This window comes from Oncorhynchus kisutch, linkage group LG11 (assembly GCF_002021735.2).
Source record: "Oncorhynchus kisutch isolate 150728-3 linkage group LG11, Okis_V2, whole genome shotgun sequence".
Lineage (NCBI taxonomy): Eukaryota > Metazoa > Chordata > Actinopteri > Salmoniformes > Salmonidae > Oncorhynchus > Oncorhynchus kisutch.
The window spans coordinates 26,974,556-26,993,672 of NC_034184.2; the positions used below are offsets into that span (position 1 = coordinate 26,974,556).

At 44.1% G+C, this 19,117-nt stretch overlaps 2 protein-coding genes across 2 annotated transcripts; both read left to right on the forward strand.

Moving 5' to 3' along the window:
• Positions 1–4,095: 4,095 nt before the first annotated feature.
• ifit8 (interferon-induced protein with tetratricopeptide repeats 8) lies at positions 4,096–10,876 on the forward strand. The gene is made up of 5 exons (XM_020495365.2): positions 4,096–4,209; positions 5,215–5,676; positions 5,871–6,174; positions 7,061–7,288; positions 9,647–10,876. The coding sequence occupies exons 1-5, from the start codon at positions 4,205–4,207 to the stop codon at positions 10,031–10,033; spliced, it is 1,386 nt and encodes a 461-aa protein (XP_020350954.1). The 5' UTR covers positions 4,096–4,204; the 3' UTR covers positions 10,034–10,876.
• Positions 10,877–11,533: 657 nt separating this feature from the next.
• LOC109898890 (proteoglycan 4) lies at positions 11,534–18,289 on the forward strand. Its single transcript, XM_031835551.1, has 3 exons — positions 11,534–12,758; positions 12,845–12,969; positions 13,684–18,289. The coding sequence occupies exons 1-3, from the start codon at positions 11,730–11,732 to the stop codon at positions 17,954–17,956; spliced, it is 5,427 nt and encodes a 1,808-aa protein (XP_031691411.1). The 5' UTR covers positions 11,534–11,729; the 3' UTR covers positions 17,957–18,289.
• The last annotated feature ends 828 nt before the right edge of the window (positions 18,290–19,117 follow it).

Genomic DNA, 19,117 nt, shown 5'->3' on the forward strand with positions numbered 1-19,117 from the left:
TGATGCTTTGAGGTTATTTTCTACTGTTGACACACAGATGGTGAAACGAGTGTGGGAGACAGAATTGTCTGTTACTATTGACGAAGAGATGTGGGAGGACATTTAGATATTGTTTTTGCATATCTCCATCTGTAATCGTACTAGAGCAATCCAGTTAAGAATAATACACAGATTGCATATATCCCCCAATCGTAGACATGCTTTAAACCCCTCTTCCTCCTCTCCTCAGTGTCTTAAATGTAAGACCGATACAGGCACCGTAACACATTGTTTATGGTCATGTTCCAAGTTACAGTGATACTGGTCTGGTGTTCTGGAAGAAGCTGGAAAAATCCTAGGGGTTGATCTAGAATTGGACCCAGTTTCTTTACTGTTAGGTCTCCCTAGTAGGCATGTTACTTCTGTGGGTAAAAGGAGGCTTTACAACATCCCAACTTTCGCAGTGAGGAAAAATATCCTCTTACGTGGATTAGTGATAAGGTCCCTTCTATTAAAGATTGGCATAAGATACTTTTTGAATTGGTGACCTTTGGAATATCTGAAATGTACATTGCATTCTCAAACAGATGAGTTCTACAAAGTATGGGAACCTTATCTAAATAATCTAGAACCTGATTTATCAGCTATTATGCTGCAAGGATTGTCTTAGAATGGTGGTGATCTGTTTCAGAATTACATTGTACGTTCCATGTGTTGGACCTGACTTCTTTATTTAAACTGAGCTTTTGTGTTTAATGTCTGTTTGTATGTTTGTTTCAAATGTAGGTTATGAGAGATGCAATGACGGGGATGGGGTGAGAGTGGCGGGGAGGGGAAGATGGTATATGTGTATACAGTTGAAGTTGGGAAAGTTTACATACACCTTAGCGAAATACATTTAAACTCAGTTTTTCACAATTCCTGACATTTAATCTTAGTAAGAATTCACTCTCTTAGGTCAGTTAGGATCACCACCTTATTTTAAGAATGTGAAATGTCAGAATAATAGTAGAGAGAATGATTTATTTCAGCTTTTATTTATTTCATCACATTCCCAGTGGGTCAGAAGTTTACATACACTCAATTACAATTTGGTAGCATTGCCTTTAAATTGCTTCACTTGGATCAAACGTTTTGGGTAGCCTTCCACAAGCTTCCCACAATAAGTTGGGTGAGTTTTGGCCCATTCCTGCTGACTGAGCTGGTGTAACTGAGTCAGGTTTGTAGGCCTCCTTGCTCACACATGCTTTTTCAGTTCTGCCCACAAATTGTCTATAGGATTGAGGTCAGGGCTTTGTGATGGCCACTCCAATACCTTGACTTTGTTGTCCGTAAATCATTTTGCCACAACTTTGGAAGTATGCTCGGGGTCATTGTCCATTTGGAAGACCCATTTGCGACCAAGCTGTAACTTCCTGACTGATGTCTTGAGATGTTTCTTCAATATATCCACATAATTTTCCTGCCTCATGATGACATCTATTTTGTGAAGTGCACCAGTCCCTCCTGCAGCAAAGCACCCTCACAACATGATGCTGACACACCCGTGGTTCACGGTTGGGATGGTGTTCTTTGGCTTGCAAGCCTCCCCATTTTTCCTCCAAACATAACAATGGCCAAACAGTTCTATTTTTGTTCATCAGACCAGAGGACATTTCTCCAAAAAGTACGATCTTTGTCCCCATGTGCAGTTGCAAACCATAGTCTGGCTTTTTTATGGCGGTTTTGGAGCAGTTGCTTCTTCCTTGCTGAGCAGCCTTTCAGGTTATGTCGATATAGGACTTGTTTTACTCTGGATATAGATACTTTTGTACTTGTTGCCTCCAGCATCTTCACAAGGTCCTTTGCTGTTGTTCTGGGATTGATTCGCACTTTTCGCACCAAAGTACATTCATCTCTAGGTGACAGAACGCGTCTCCTTCCTGAGAGGTATGACGGCTGCGTGGTCCCATGGTGTTTATACTTGCGTACTATTGTTTGTACAGATGAACGTGGTACCTTCAAGCGTTTGGAAATGGCTCCCAAGGATGAACCAGACTTGTGGAGGTCAAACAATTTTTTCTGAGGACTTAGCTGATTTCTTTTGAGTTTCCCATGATGTCAAGCAAAGAGGCACTGAAATACATCCACAGGTACACCTTCAATTGACTCAAATTATGTCAATTAGCCTATCAGAAGCTTCTAAAGCCATGACATAATTTTCTGGAATTTTCCAAGCTGTTTAAAGGCACAGTCACCTTAGTGTATGTATACTTCTGACCCACTGATACAGTGAATTATTATGAAATAATCTGTCTGTAAACAATTGTTGGAAACATTACTTGTGTCATGCACAAAGTAGATGTCCTAACCGACTTGCCAAAACTATATTTTGTTAATTAACAAGAAATTAGTGGAGTGGTTGAAAAACAAGTTTTAAATGACTCCAACCTAAGTGTATGTAAACTTCCAACTTCAACTGTGTGTGTGTGTGTGTGTGTGTGTGTGTGTGTGTGTGTGTGTGTGTGTGTGTGTGTGTGTGTGTGTGTGTGTGTGTGTGTGTGTGTGTGTGTGTGTGTGTGTGTGTGTGTGTGTGTGGGTTTGCTGTTTTTTTGTTGCTTTGTCTTTGTATCTCAATGTGTCGAAATTGTGAAATTCCAATAAAAATACTGTTACAAAATAAAAATCCTGAGCAATCTACACACAATACCCCATAATGACAAGGCAAAAACAGGTTTTTAGAAATATTTGCAAATGTATTAACAATAAAAAAACAGAAATACCTTATTTACATAAGTATTCAGACCCTTTGATATGAGACACAAAATTGAGGTCAGGTGCATCCTGTTTCCATAGATCATCCTTGAGATGTTTCCATAACTTGATTGGAGACCAGCTGTGGTAAATTCAATTGATTGGACATGATTTGATAAGGGAGACACCCGTCTATATAAGGTCTCACAGTTGACAGTGTATATCAGTGCAAAAACCAAGCTATGAGGTTGAAGGAATTGTTCATAGAGCTCAGAGACAGGATTGTGTCGAGGCACAGATCTGGGGAAGGGTACCAGAAAATGTCTTCAGCATTGAAGGTCCCCAAGAATGCAGTGGCCTCTATCATTCTTAAATGGAAACAGTTTGGAACCACCAAGACTTTTCCTAGAGCTGGCCACCCGGCCAAACTGAGCCATCAGGGGAGAAGGGTCTTGGTCAGGGAGGTGACCATGAACCCGATGGTCACTCTGACAGAGTTCTAGAGTTCCTCTGTGGCGATGGGAGAACCTTCCAGAAGGGCAACCATCTCTGCAGCACTCCACCAAGCAGGCCTTTATGGTAGCGTGGCCAGACGGAAGCCACTCCTCAGTAAAATGCCACTTGGAGTTTGCCAAAAGGCACCTAAAGACTCTCAGACCATGATTAAACCAAGATTGAACTCTTTGGCCTGAATGCCAAGCGTCATGTCTAGAGGAAACCTGGCACCATCCCTACGGTGAAGCAGCATGGTAGTGGCAGCATCATGTTGTGGGGATGTTTTTCAGCGGCAGGGACTGGGAGACTATCGAGGCAAACATTCATGGAGCAAAGTACAGAGAGCTCCTTGATTAAAACCTGCTCTGGGCCTCAGACTAGGGCGAAGGTTCACCAACACCTGTTCTTCCAACAGGAAAACGACCCTAAGAACACAGTCAAGACAATAAACGAGTGGCTTCATGACAGACGTCTCTGAATGTCCTTGAGTGGCCCAGCCAGACCCCAGACTTGAACCTGATCGAAAATCTTTGGAAAGACCAGAAAACAGCTGTGCAGCAACGCTCCCCATCCAACCTGACAGAGCCTGAGAGGATCTGCAGAGAAGAATGTGAGAAACTCCCTACATACAGGTGTGCCAAGCTTGTCGCGTCATAAATGTGCTAACATTTCTAAAAACCTGTTTTGCTTATCATTATAAGGGAGTGGGTGTAGATTGAAGAGAGAAAAAAACTATTTAATCAATTTTATAATAAGACTAAGTTAACAAAATGTGGAAAAAGTTAAGGTGTCTGAATAGTTTCCAAATGCATTGTAGATTTTATTTCAAGATATGGGTGTGGTTAACATTGGCTGCCATAAACTTTCATTTTACTGAGATCCCTGTAATAGAAACTGAAACTTAACTGAGAGCAATAAAAGACAGTCACTATCAGAAAACACACTTAATCTGAACAGGGACAGCTGGCATTTGAAAAAACAAGTCCTGATTTGAATTATGAGGTAAGCAATGGGGTGTTTTAAGTCATTATTTTTTGTTAAAATTTCATTTTAGTATTTTTGAATATGATATGATCTCTTGGTAAGCAATCTTTTCATTCTTTAGTGCATTATCATATGTGTAACCGATGCGAAATGGTTAGCTAGTTAGCGGTGGTGCGCTCTAATATCGTTTCAATCGGTGACGTCACTTGCTCTGAGACCTTGAATTAGTGGTTCCACTTGCTCTGCAAGGGCCGCGGCTTTTGTGGAACGAATAGTTTCCAAATGCATTGTAGATTTTATTTCAAGATATGGGTGTGGTTAACATTGGCTGCCACAGATTAACGTTATACTGATGGGTAAACGATGCTTCGTGGGTGACTGTTGTTGATGTGTGTAGAGAGTCCCTGGTTCGCGCCCGGATCGGGGCGAGGGAACAGATTAACGTTATACTGTTAAATATGCATCATTTGCTATATTCAAAATGCTTTCTTCACATTGTGTAATACATTTATTTGCTATGAACTGTAAAGGCCCAGTGCAGTCAAAATGTACTTTTTCTTGTGTTTTATTTCATATTGTACAACAGCTGATGAAACAAAAACTGTAAAAGTGTGAAAACATTTGATCAGTGTTAATTCCTGATAGTTGCTGGTAGAAAAATACAATCTATACAGGACCTTCCAATTAGAAGGTTCGCAATGGCGGGAGTTACGGCTTTCCATGATGACATCCCACATGCTCTAAATTTGGTGATAGACCAATACGAACAAGAGTTCCAAACCTCTCTGCCAATAACATCTTGTTTTCAGTTTCCTCCTCCCCACTCAGACCTCTCCCAGACAGTCCTAGCAAAATTATTACTTGAGAATTCGTAGTTTTTTTTGCAAAAAAGGTTTTAGTTGCCCATTTTAATGGAAATCTATTACAGTAAGCTACTTAATTGTTGTCCATAAATTATTTGATATTGATATAAAAACAGCTCAATTACTCTTTCCATTTTCTCAAAATCAAAATCATTCTCAGTGACAGTGAGAACACCCTTGAAAAAAACCTAAAGAAACTGCAATGTCACTTCACCTGGGAGCTAAACAAGGAACAGGCTGACCTCAACCTCCTGGAGATAAAACTACGTGAAACGCTGGAAGTAGTTCAGGAGGGATTTGAAGGCAATCTGAAAAGACACAGTTTAAACCTGCTGGCTTATATTAAACACCTAAAAGGTGAAGATAAGAGAGCACTGGAATGCTTAGAGAAGGCAGAGAGGGAAAACGCTCATAGCGAGAGGCTGTGTGTAGTGACGTATGGAAACCTGGCCTGGGTCTGCCATCACATTGGAGATGACATAAGAGCAGACGGGTATATTCAGAAGCTGGAGGAGATACACAAGGCCTCTGCCACAGCCTCAACCTCTGTCCTGCTTGTGCCCAGAGAGGTCCACAGTGAAAAGGCCTGGTCCCTCAAGTTCTCAAAGCACCACTACACAAGGTATATATTTATTATGTATATTGTAATAAAAGGCTGACTGATGACTGTTGGATTTATGTACTGTTTAGTCTGATTTCACTTTTGAAAATAAATAACCTCTCCTTTCAGTCCTTTTTCCTCATCTACCCTCCCCTCCTCCCCTCTTCTCTCCCCTCACTCATCCTGTTTCTTTTCTTCCCTTCTTCTCTCCTTAGAGCCAAGGAGTGCTTTCAGGAGGCTCTGCAGATGGAGCCTGAAGATAAGGAGTGGAACTCGGGTTTTGCCTTCTCTCTGTTCCGCCAGGAGGGCCTGGTGACTAGGGAGGACCAGAGGCTCTCCTATGAGGATTCCCTTGCTGTTAAACAGCTGAATTATGTCCTGGAGCTCAACCCAGACAGTGCCATGACCAGGGTCTACCTGGGCCTGAAGTGCTACAAGAACCGGAGGAACGCAGAGGCCTGGGGCTACATGAGGAAGGCTCTGAGTCTGGCACCCTACGACCTCAGTGTGGTACTACAGGTGGGGAGAGAAGTTTAGGCTAAAAAGCATTCTAATGCTCTAAGATTAGGTCACAATTCTGTGATGTGTTGGACCTATAGGTATTTTGGATTTAAAATGAACAGTTTGTCTGTATATGACTCCAGCGTTGTGTGTATTAGTAGGGCATGCACAAAGTGTTATGCCTCCTGTTTCACTCCATTTAAAATGGGTTTCTCCTATTTTGTGCTTTCTGAACACCATCGAGCGCATCCTGACTGGTTGCATCACTGCCTGGTGTAGCAACTGCTCGGGCCTCCGACCGCAAGGCAAAACAGAGGGCATTGCGTACGGCTCAGTACATCACTGGGACCAAGCTTCCTGCCATCCAGGACCTATGTACCAGGCAGTGTCACAGGAAGGCCCAAAAAATTGTCAAACTCCAGCCACCCTAGTCATAGACTGTTCCCTCTGCAACCGCACTGCAAGCAGTACCGGAGTGCCAAGTCTAGGTCCAAGAGGCTTCTAAACAGCTTCTATCCCCAAGCCATAAGACTCCTGAACATCTAATCAAATGGCTACCCAGACTACTTGTATTGCCCCCCCCCCCTTATTTTATGCCGCTGCTACTCTCTGTTATTATCTATGCATAGTCACTTTAATTACTACCTACATGTACATATTACCTCAATTACCTCGACTAACCGGTGCCCCCGCACATTGACTCTGTACCTGTATGCCCTTTGTAAAGTCTCGCTATCGTTAATTTACTGCTGCTCTTTAATTACTTGTTCCTTTAATTTCTTATTCTTATTCAAATTTTTTAAACTACATTGTTGCTTAGGAGCTTGTAAGTAAGCATGTCACTGTAAGGTCTACACCTGTTGCATTCAATGCATGTGACTAATAACATTTGATTTGATTTGAGGTGGGGAGGTTCATGAAAAAGGAGCAGAGTTATGATGAAGCCCTGGCAGTGCTGCTTAGGATGCTGCAGAGGGCGCCAAACTCTTCCCGCCTGCACCACGAGATAGCCAACAACTACCGCTGGAGGGCTAAGCAGAGCGGAGACCCCCACGACCAAACACTGCTCAAACGCTGTGTGTTCCATCTGGAGGAGGGGGCACGCCTCAACCCCACACACATCTACCCTCAGGTTAGAGATACATGCATGCACACACACACAGTGATAAACACACGCAGGACAGGGAAGCTACATCAAATCAAATTGTAGTAGTCACATGCGCCGAATACAACAGGTATTACAATGAAATGCTTACTCACGAGCCCCTAACCAACAATGCAGTTTTAAAAATATGCATAAGGAATTTAAAAAAAAGTAACAAGTAATTAAAGAGCAGCAGTAAAATAACAATAGCGAGACTATATACAGGGAGGTACCGGTACAGAGTCAACGTGCAGAGACATTGGTTATTTGAGGTAATGTGTACATGTAGGTAGAGTTACTAAAGTGACTATGCATAGATTATAACAACAGAGAGTCGCAGCGGTGTAAAAGGGGGGGAGGGGCAATGCAAATAGTCTGGGTAGCCATTTGATTAGGTGTCTTATGGCTTGGGTTTGGAAGCTGTTTAGAAGCCTCTTGGACCTAGACTTGGCACTCCGGTACCGCTTGTTGTGCGGTAGCAGAGAGAACAGTCTATGACTAGGGTGACTGGAGTCTTTGACAATTTTTAGGGCCTTCCTCTGACACGGCCTGGTATAGAGGTCCTGGATGGCAGAAAACTTAGCCCCAGTGATGTACTGGGCCCTTTGCACTGCCCCCTGTAGTGCCTTGCAGTCGGAGGTCGAGCAGTTGCCATACCAGGCAGTGATGCAACCAGTGCTCTCAATGGTGCAGCTGTTAAACCTTTTGAGGATCTGAGGACCCATGCCAAATCTTTTCAGTCTCGTGAGGGGGAATAGGTTTTGTAGTGCCCTCTTCACGACTGTCTTGGTGTGTTTGGACCATGTTAGTTTGTTGGTGATGTGGACACCAAGGAACTTGAAGCTCTCAACCTGCTGCACTGCATCCCCGTCGATGAGAATGGGGGCGTGCTCAGTCATATTTTTCCTGTAGTCCACAATTATCTCCTTTCTCTTGATCATGTTGAGGTTGTTGTCCTGGCACCACACGGCCAGGTCTCTGACCTCTTGCCTATAGACTGTCTCGTTGTTGTCGGTGATCAGGTCTATCACTGTTGTGTCATCGGCAAACTTAATGATGGTGTTGGAGTCATGCCTGGTTGTGCAGTCATGAATAAATATGGAGTACAGGAGGGGACTGAGCACGCACCCCTGAGGGTCCCCTGTGTTAAGGATCAGCGTGGTGGATATGTTGTTGCCTACCCTTACCACCTGGGGGCGGCCCGTCAGGAAGTCCATGATCCAGTTGCAGAGGGAGGTGTTTAGTCCCTGGGTCCTTAGCTTATTGATGAGCTTTGAGGGTACTATGGTGTTGAATTCTGAGCTGTAGTCAATGAATAGCATTCTCACGTTGGTGTTCCTTTTGTCCAGGTGGGAAACGGCAGTATGGAGTGCAATAGAGATTGCATCATCTGTGGATCTGTTGGGGCGGTATGCAAATTAGAGTGGGTCTAGGGTTTCTAAGATAATGGTGTTGATGTGAGCCATGACCAGCATTTCAAAGCACTTCATGGCTACAGACATGAATGCTACGGGTCGGTTGGTGCCAGCCTATGACTGTGGTGGTAAATAAACAGCTACGGAAAAAATACAGATAAACTCTCTAGGTAGATAGTGTGGTCTACAGCTTATCATGAGATACTCTACCTCAGGCGAGCAATAGCTCGAGACCTCCTTAGATATCGTGCACCAGCTGTTATTTACAAAAATACATAGTCCACCGCCCCTTGTCTTACCAGACACTTCTGTTCTATTCTGTCGGTGCAGCGTATAACCAGCCAGCTGTATGTTAGTGTCGTCGTTCAGCCACGACTCCGTGAAGCATAAGATAATACAGTTTTGAATGTCCCGTTAGTAGTTTAATCTTCTGTGTAGGTCATCTATTTTATTGTCCAAAGATTGCACGTTTGCTAGCAGAATGGAAGGAAGTGGGGGTTTATTCGATCGCTTACGAATTCTCAGAAGGCAGCCAGCCCTCCGGACCCTTTTTCTCCGCCTCCTCTTCACGCATATCAAGGGGATCTGGGCCTGTTCCCGAAAAAGTAGTATATTGTTCGCGTCCGGCTCATCAGACTCGTTAAAGGGAAAAAAGGATTTTGCCAGTCCGTGGTGAGTAATCGCAGTCTTGATGCCCAGAAGTTATTTTTGGTCATAAGAGACGGTATCGGCAACATTATGTACAAAATAAGTTTAAAAAATATGTTATAAACAAACAAAAAACACAATCGGTTGGGGACATACACTATTATCACTGATTTACCACATCCATTCTCCTCTCGACTCTGACCCAGGTGATATTCAAATACTTTCTTTATCACTGAGTTATGGTAATAATATCCAAACAAGACAATCTCCTCCTCTCCCCCAGGTGGAGCTGGCTGTGAGGTACTCAGAGCTGAAGGACACCAGTAAGGCCATGGAGAAGTTTCAAGAGCTGTGGTCCCGGTCAGATCTGAAGCCCTCCGACCGCCAGGCCTGGCACCGCATGTATGGTGACGTCCAGCTCTACCACCTGGGCTCTGAGAGGACCGCTGTCAACCACTACAAGGAGGGCATGAGGCTCTATAACATATCAACTGAATGGAGTCAGTGTAGAAGAAGGCTGCTCAAAGTGCTGAGGTTTAACAAGGAGAGGAGAGGAGATGACCCCTATGATATCAGAGAGTTTGTTGACTCATTCAAGAGAGGGGTTTTTAATGTGGAGGAAGCTGGGGTGTCGACACTGACACTGGGCCACCCCGAGTCCACTTCATAATGAGTAGCCTTCCACTGTGGCTTTACCATCAACAGCTCTTTACATGTTTGATCATTCATAATAACAATTAGCTGATAATGCATTTAATATACACTGAGTACACCAAACATTAGGAACACCTTCCTAATATTGAATTCCCCCCCCCCCTTTTGGCCTCAGAACAACCTCAATTCGGCCAGGCATGGACTCTACAAGGTGTCGATCCTGTCCCATGTTGACTCCAATGCCTTTGGGTGGTGCACCATTCTTGATTCACACGGGAAACTCTAGAGTGTGGAAAAATCCAGGAGCGTTGCAGTTCTTAACACAAACCGGTGTGCCTGGCACCAACTACAATTCCCTGTTCAAAGGCAATTCAATATTTTGTCTTGCCCATTCATCCTGTGAATGACATACATACACAATCCATGTCTCAATTGTCTCAAGGCTTAAAAATCCTTATTTAACCTGTCCCCTCCCCTTCATCTACACTGATTGAAGTGGATTTAACTAGTGACATCAATAAGGGATCATAGCTTTCACCTGGATTCCCCTGGTCAGTTCTTGTCATGTGTATATACTGACTGACTTTCACCTGGTCTAAAAAGCACTTTACATACACTTTTTTGTATAGGGGGTGGGGTGAAGGGAATTAGGGGTGACTAATAAAATACTACGTTGCCCCTCAAATTGAAATATATAAATATAATATATTTAAATATAAACATTTTGCCTAGGACATTGTTTAAAATAAGTGAATCACTGTGCATGCTATTCTAACATACAACTGAGAAGTGACATGGAGTTAAGTGCTTATTTTTGAAAAGATATACTATTTCACAATAAAAAATATGTTTGCTGATACATTGTTTTCTCTTATTGCAGCCAGTGACCGTAAACACATTTATTATTCTCTCTCTCTGAGGTTTTCATATCTCATCAATAGTGTAAAAGGCTATCCTTCATCTGATATCATATATTATTCACTCAAATATATCACTGATTTCTGTGGGGCAACCTACATAAAGTAAAACATTGCTTGTAGTGAGGTGTGAAGAATGGCTGCATCACTGGAACACATCCAAGTCATTTGCCTGATTTCTGGCTTTTCAGCCAGCCTGTCTGTGCCAAGACTTGTGCATTTGTCCTCATAAAGACGTTTATAAAAAGGTGCAAGGTTAAAAGTGCTGCTTGACTGAGAAATGGGAGTGGTTATGTCTAGGCCTAGGGTGATTCTTGCATGACTATTTTACACTTTCATTACAGTAGTCTCGTGTAGGACAATACAGTAATATTACAAGCAAAGCAAATTCAGCCAAACCAGAATGTACAACCACTTTCCATAATATTAAGAAAATCATCAAAACAAGGAAAGCTTTAGCCCCTTGAATAAAACAATAGTCTGAACACTTAAAATGTATTAAAGATGTATTAGACTTGAGATTTTGAGGTGTCATTGTAGACTACAGACGTGTTTAAGGGAAATGCTCTCCTATGGGCTACGTCACTGCTGTCTGCGACAAAACAATGAGGGAGAGAGAGATAGACCGCGATAGAGAGGACGCGCGCGTTGGCAGGCAGTCAAGCCTACAGCTGATTCAATACATTTTCAGCACTATGGACAGTTCCATTTTGCAGCGCGAGCGGACAGACGGGGTATAAAAGATAGGAGCAGCGCTACTTAGCCTACCAACACCGCTGAGACAACTGAGGCAACATGAGCCACCAAATTGAGTATCAGTCGGGTTCTCCACATAGAAGAGCTCAAGATGACTATTCCCGCTATCAACACAAACTGACCGGATCCCCCTCGGCGTCCAGGACCGTTATAGGTTTTGGGTCGGCTACCGCATTTATGAACAGAGGATATGCGACGACGCCGAAGAGCGAATTCGGATCGGTTCCGAGATCGGATATCTTTTTAAATGTATCAAACACGTTTACCGGGGTGTTGACGAAAATTAATGAGAAAGAACTGCTCCATGGGCTGAACGGCCGTTTCACCGGGTTCATCGAGAAGGTGCGTCATTTGGAGCACCAAAATGAATTGCTCGAGAGGGAAATCGAGGAAATCAAACAGAAGACACAGTCACCCGCATCTCTGGCACAGGAGCACGAGTCGGAGCTTATGGATCTGAGGAAACTAGTGCATGACATCACCCTTCAGAAGCGTCAGATAGTGATAGAACATCAGAACCTGGAGGAAGACTTCCTCACCTTGAGAGACAAATACGACCAGGAGGCTCGTGAACGCTCGGATGCAGAGAAAGGCATCCTGGTGCTGAAAAAGGACGCCAACGACGCATACTTGGCAAAACTTCAGCTGGACAAGAAAGCGCAAACTCTGGTGGACGAGATTCACTTCCTGAAGAAAAACCATGAGGACGAGGTGTTGGAGATGGTGGCCCAGATCCACGAGTCTCAGGTGACGGTCGAGGGGCATGCCTTTGCAAAACCCGATATCACTGCGGCTCTCCGGGACATCCGTGCACAGTTGGAAGGTCACGCCGCCTCCGACATCCTTGAGGTCGAGGAGAGTTTCCGTGTCCAGTTCACAAAGTTGACAAAAGCGGCAGAGAGCAACAGAAAGGCGCTAAAGGCAACACAGCAGGAGATCCAGGAGAACAGGAGGCGCTTCCAAGGGAAGAACATTGAACTGGACTGCGCGAAAGGAACGAGAGAGGCCCTGGAAAAACAACTACATGAGCTGGAGGAGCGTCACTATTCGGAAATGATTAATTACCAGGTAGGCTATGGTTTATTTTGTACCTCTAATAATTTATTGCAAATAAACATATGCATTTGTATGATGACCCCTGCTTTTCTGTCCAGGACACTGTCAGGCAGCTGGAGAATGAGCTGACTAATGCTAAACTAGACATGTCTGGCCACCTGAGAGAGTACCAGGACCTGCTGAATGTCAAAATGGCTTTGGATGTGGAGATTCTCTCTTACAGGTAAGAGACAAACTCTGTCTCTCTCACTAGATAAGGAAACTTGTGTGGAGCTTGTTTTGGTCATTTTGAATATCAAAGTCTAGCCATACAATATCCTTGACAAAGGAAAATACCATATGTGTTATTTTTTATTGAACCTTTATTTAATTAGCCAAATCAGTAAAGAACAAATTCTTATTTACAATGACGGCCTACCCCTGCCAAACCCTAACCCGGACGATGCTGGGCAAATTGTGTGCCGCCCTATGGGACTCCCAATCATGGCTTTTTGTGATACAGCCTGGAATCAAACAAAGGTCTGTAGTGACGCCTCTAGCACTGAGATGCAGTGCTTTAGACCGCTGCGCCACTCGGGAGTTTTAGTGTGTTCCTGGATCTATTTCTGGGGATAACCAGGGGGTGCACCTTTTATTCTACCCCATCACTAACACATTTGAAAATGTGCAAAACTGTCATTGTGTTAGTGAGGGATCACTACAGACACAGTTAATAACGGTTAACAAAAAAAAAGAGAAACAGTAGACATTTTATAGAAATAGAGGAAGTTTGATTTCATATTTAGCACATCAAATGAACAGACCATGGCTTATATCACAATACACAATGACACTTTAGTCATAATATGGATATTGAGACACATCTACACAAATTGGGACATATCCATATTATTGTCATGATGGTAATCACGCCTAATAAGTCTCTGTCTCCCTATAGGAAACTCTTGGAGGGTGAGGAGTTCCATCTGTCCACCATCTCTGACACCCACATCTCCATGCCCTACATCTACCGCCAGTCCCCTGTCTACACCCTGACTTCCCTGGCCCGGCAGGGAGGGCCCACACGCAGGTCTGAGCCCCAGTACAAGTTTGTAGAGGAGATCATCACTGAGACCACCAGAGAGGTGGAGTCCGAGTTTGAGGAGACAGGCTCTGAGGAGACAGGAGAGGGAGAGAAGGAGGGAGAGGAGAGTGACAAAGCTGAGAGGAGGGGTAAGGAAGAGGAGGATGAGGAGAAAGTGGAAGATGTAGGTAAAGTGGATCTTAAAGTGGATGCCCCAGAGAAAGAGGGGGAACAGGAGGAAGAGTCTAAGGGCCAGCAGATAGAAACATCAGCAGAGGTTGAGGTAAATGGAGATGGAGTTAACACTAGCAAGGGAGAAAATGGAGAGGAAGGAGATGACAAAGGAGAGGAGGACATTGACACAGGTGACAATACACAAAGTGAAGTCAAATCAGCTAAGGCCACCAGTGAGGAAGAGAAGGAAAAACTGGACACAACAGAGGAGATAGACGGTGAGATAAAAGATGTGGGGGAGCCATTAGAAAACGATAACACCCCAAAACATGACAAGTCCCTGCCAGAGGTTCCCATGAAGGGTGACATTTCCATAGAACCCAAAACATCAGAGTCAGAGGATATTCAAACAGAAAGTTCAATAAAGGGTGAACCACAGGTCCCCACAGAGGACATCTCCAAAGAGCCCAAAAAGGTGTCAGAGGAGAGCAAAAAAGAAAGCCCATCAAAAGAGAAAAAAGAGGTAGATCTGAAAGAGCAGAGCGCCCTAGCACTGGAGCAGAAGCCTGATCAGAAGGTGCACAGAGAATCAGACCAACTTCAAAAGGCAGAGAGTGCTGTAGCAACACAAGAAGAGGATCTCCCTGAGCCCACAGAGAAGGACATGAAATCCCATGATATCACTGCTGAGCTGAAAAACAGCTCCACCAAGGAGACATGGGGACAGGTGAAGTCACCAGATGATTCTGGTGTAAAAACTACACAGGATGACAAAACGGTAGGAGGTAAAATTTCAGCCAGACTTCCCAGCACAACAACTGAGTGTGAGGAAGAGCCTGTGCCACAGACCCCTGAAAAGGAGGTGGGTCTGACAGAGCCAAAAATAAGCAGCAATGATGATAGTATAACATTTGTTGAGCAGAATGAATCTAATGGCAGTGAAAATTTCACAAATGATATCACAATAGCTGAGGAAAAAGTGAAAGAATCTGATACATCCTCTAAACTAGACACAACTATCTCCCCTAAAGAGGAAACAACCCCACAACCAGAGCCAACCGTCACCCCCAAAGAAGAAACATCCCCAAAAATGGACCCAATGGTCACCCCCAAGAACGAGACATCACCTAAACCAGACCCCACAGTCAACCCTAAAGAAGAAACACCACAATCAGACCCAACCATTACCCCTAAAGAAGAACCATCCCCTAAACCAGAACCAGCAGTCACCCTTAATGAAGCAACTTCCCCAAAATCAGAATCAGCACTCACCCATAAAGAAACTTTCCCCAAACCAGCCCCAACTATCACCCCCAAAGAGACCTCCCCTAAACCAGAAACAACCACCACTCCTAAAGAAGGAACTTCCCCAAATCCAGAACCAGCAATCACACCTAAAGAAACTTCCCCAAAACCAGCCTCAATCATCACCCCTATAGAAAAAACTTCCCAAAAACTAGAGCCAGCAGTCACCCCTAAAGAAGAAACTTCCCCCAAACCAGAATCAACCATCACCCCAAAATATGAAATATCCCCTAAACCAGCCCAAACAGTTACCCCTAAAGCAGAAACATGCCCAAAACCAGACCCAACCGTCACCCCTAAAGAAGAAACAAGCCCAAAACCAGCAGTCACCCCTAAAGAAGAAACAAGCCCAAAACCAGAAGTCACCCCTAAAGAAGGAACTTCCCCAAAACCAGCCTCAATCATCACCCCTATAGAAAAAACTTCCCAAAAACCAGAGCCAGCAGTCACCCCTAAAGAAGACACTTCCCCCAAACCAGAATCAACCATCACCCCAAAATATGAAATATCCCCTAAATCAGACCCAACCGTCACCCCTAAAGAAGAAACATGCCCAAAACCAGACCCAACCGTCACCCCTAAAGAAGAAACAAGCCCAAAACCAGAAGTCACCCCTAAAGAAGGAACTTCCCCAAAACCAACCCCAAACATCACCCCTAAAGAAGAAACTTCACCAAAGTCTGAACCAGCAGTCACCCCTAAAGAAGGAACTTCCCCAAAACCAGAAGTCACCCCTAAAGAAGGAACTTCCCCAACATCAGCCTCAAACGTCACCACTAAAGAGGAGACCTCCCCTAAACCAGAATCAACCATCACCCCAAAATATGAAATATCCCCTAAACCAGCCCCAACCGTCACCCCCAAAGAAGAAACATCCCCAAAAATGGACCCAATGGTCACCCCCAAGGATGAGACATCACCTAAACCAGACCCCACAGTCACCCCTAAAGAAGAAACATCACAATCAGACCCAATCATTACCCCTAAAGAAGAACCATCCCCTAAACCAGAACCAGCAGTCACCCTTAAAGAAGAAACTTCCCCAAAATCAGAATCAGTACTCACCCCTAAAGAAACTTTTCCCAAACCAGCCCCAACTATCACCCCCAAAGAGACCTTCCCTAAACCAGAAACAACCTCTACCCCTAAAGAAGAAACTTCCCAAAAACCAGAACCAGCAGTCACCCCTAAAGAAGAAACTTCCCCCAAACCAGAATCAACCATCACTCCAAAATACAAAATATCCCCTAAACCAGCCCAAACAGTTACCCCTAAAGAAGAAACATGCCCAAAACCAGACCCAACCGTCACCCCTAAAGAAGAAACAAGCCCAAAACCAGCAGTCACCCCTAAAGAAGGAACTTCCCCAAAACCAGAAGTCACCCCTAAAGAAGGAACTTCCCCAAAACCAGAAGTCACCCCTAAAGAAGGAACTTCCCCAAAACCAACCCCAAACATCACCCCTAAAGAAGAAACTTCACCAAAGTCTGAACAAGCAGTCACCCCTAAAGAAGGAACTTCCCCAAAACCAGAAGTCACCCCTAAAGAAGGAACTTCCCCAAAACCAGAAGTCACCCCTAAAGAAGGAACTTCCCCAACATCAGCCTCAAACGTCACCACTAAAGAGGAGACCTCCCCTAAACCAGAATCAACCATCACCCCAAAATATGAAATATCCCCTAAACCAGCCCCAACCGTCACCCCTAAAGAAGAAACATGCCCAAAACCAGAAGTCACCCCTAAAGAAGGAACTTCCCCAAAACCAGAAGTCACCCCTAAAGAAGGAACTTCCCCAAAACCAGAAGTCACCCCTAAAGAAGGAACTTCCCCAAAACCAACCCCAAACATCACCCCTAAAGAAGAAACTTCACCAAAGTCTGAACAAGCAGTCACCCCTAAAGAAGGAACTTCCCCAAAACCAGAAGTCACCCCTAAAGAAGGAACTTCCCCAACATCAGCCTCAAACGTCACCACTAAAGAGGAGACCTCCCCTAAACCAGAATCAACCATCACCCCAAAATATGAAATATCCCCTAAACCAGCCCCAACCGTTACCCCTAAAGAAGAAACATCCCCTAAACCGGCCCCAACTATCAAACCTACCGAGATCACCTCTAAAGATGAAATATCCCCTATATCAAACTTAATCATTACCCTAGAATCAACGACCACCCCTACAGAGAGTGAAACGATCAGCAGTGGAGGCAAAGCTGAGACTGCCACACCACCAGAGAAACAGGTGCCTTCCGTTGCAAAGAGCAAGGACTCACACAGAGAGGAGCCAGAGAGCAGCACAACTCAGGATAAACCAGAGGAAAGTACGGCTAAAGAGCCTGAGAAGGTTACGGATCCCAACGATGAAACCCCAAAGACAGAGAACGTGCAGACCAAGGCCTCTGAGGAAAAACCTGAACATGTGGAGATATCTATTACAAAGACATCGCCAGTGAAAGAACAGGATGTATCAACCATGGGTTTGAAAGAGAAAACTGTTGACGGGAAGACAACAGAAGGGGCACAATCTAAAATAGATGAGAAAGGCTTTACAAGAGGTGATAAAGACAGCAAAGATGACAAAACTGCAAAGACATCATCAACAGGGCAAGCTGCTCAGCCAATTGCAGAAAAGCAAGCTAAACCTAAAACCTGGGACTTAACCTCTTTTTAGAAAGACCAGATTTAGAGGTCAGTAGACGTTTTCTGTAAACCTGCATGATTAGTGCAAGCCTTCGAAGCAATATGAGAACTACTCCACCTTGAAAGATTAACTGACGCGTAATATGTTCAGTATCATAATTCATAACTGTCAATTGAGACCATTAAAGAGCTCCTGTGAGATATGTACTGCAATATGGAATGTAACAAATCAAAAGCTGTATTTTGCTGTTCCTATTTTCTTCTGCCCAAGTGATGATGGGAATTGGGATGATAATGTTCATGGTTGATAATGTGATTTGATAATGCCTGAATAAGCCAAGAAATAAATGCTATTGGAAGAGCACTTCTGTTTCCAGCTATTCTAACTTGCTGTGCTGTATTCCACCTGATAAGATGCACCACATAACAGCCAACTTAAGAGCTTTGCCTTTACATCAGTGTCCCCATGATGAAACAGAGGTACTTTAGGGTCACCCAGTTGCTCATAAAAGTGCCTTATAGTCAGGTCTTTATATAGACCAAAGTATCTGGATAAGGTGACCCTCAATTCATCAGCTTTGAAAGTGTGCTGCTGACACCACATTGTTGAACTGACCTTGTTCCCTGACCCTCACAATCTTTTACCCATGAGAGGTTGTCTATAGGCCAGCTTCCAGGCCAACTATACTGAACAAAAATAAATGCAACATGTAAAGTTTTCATGAGCTGAAGTAAAATATCCCATACATTTTACATAAACACAAAATGCTTATTTCTCTCAAATGTTGCGCATACATTTGTTTACATACCTGTTAGTGAGCATTTCTACTTTGCCAAGATAATCCATCCACAACCCCAGACTACGTGTAACCACGCCAACCCAGGACCTCCACATCCAGCTTCTTCACCTGCAGGATTTGAGACCAGCCACCCAGACAGCTGATGAAACTGTGGTTTTGCACAACCGAAGAGTCAGAAACCGTCCCAGGGAAGCTCAGCTGCATGCTCATCATCCTCACCAGGGTCTTGAACCGACTTCAGTGGGTAAATGCTCACCTTCGATGGCCAAGTGTGCTCGTCAATGATGAATCCTGGTTTCAACTGTACGGGCAGATGGCAGACAGCGTGCATGGCAAAATACGTCCCAGTTCTTCTGTGGCCTGCACACTCAGACATGTCACCCATTGAGCAT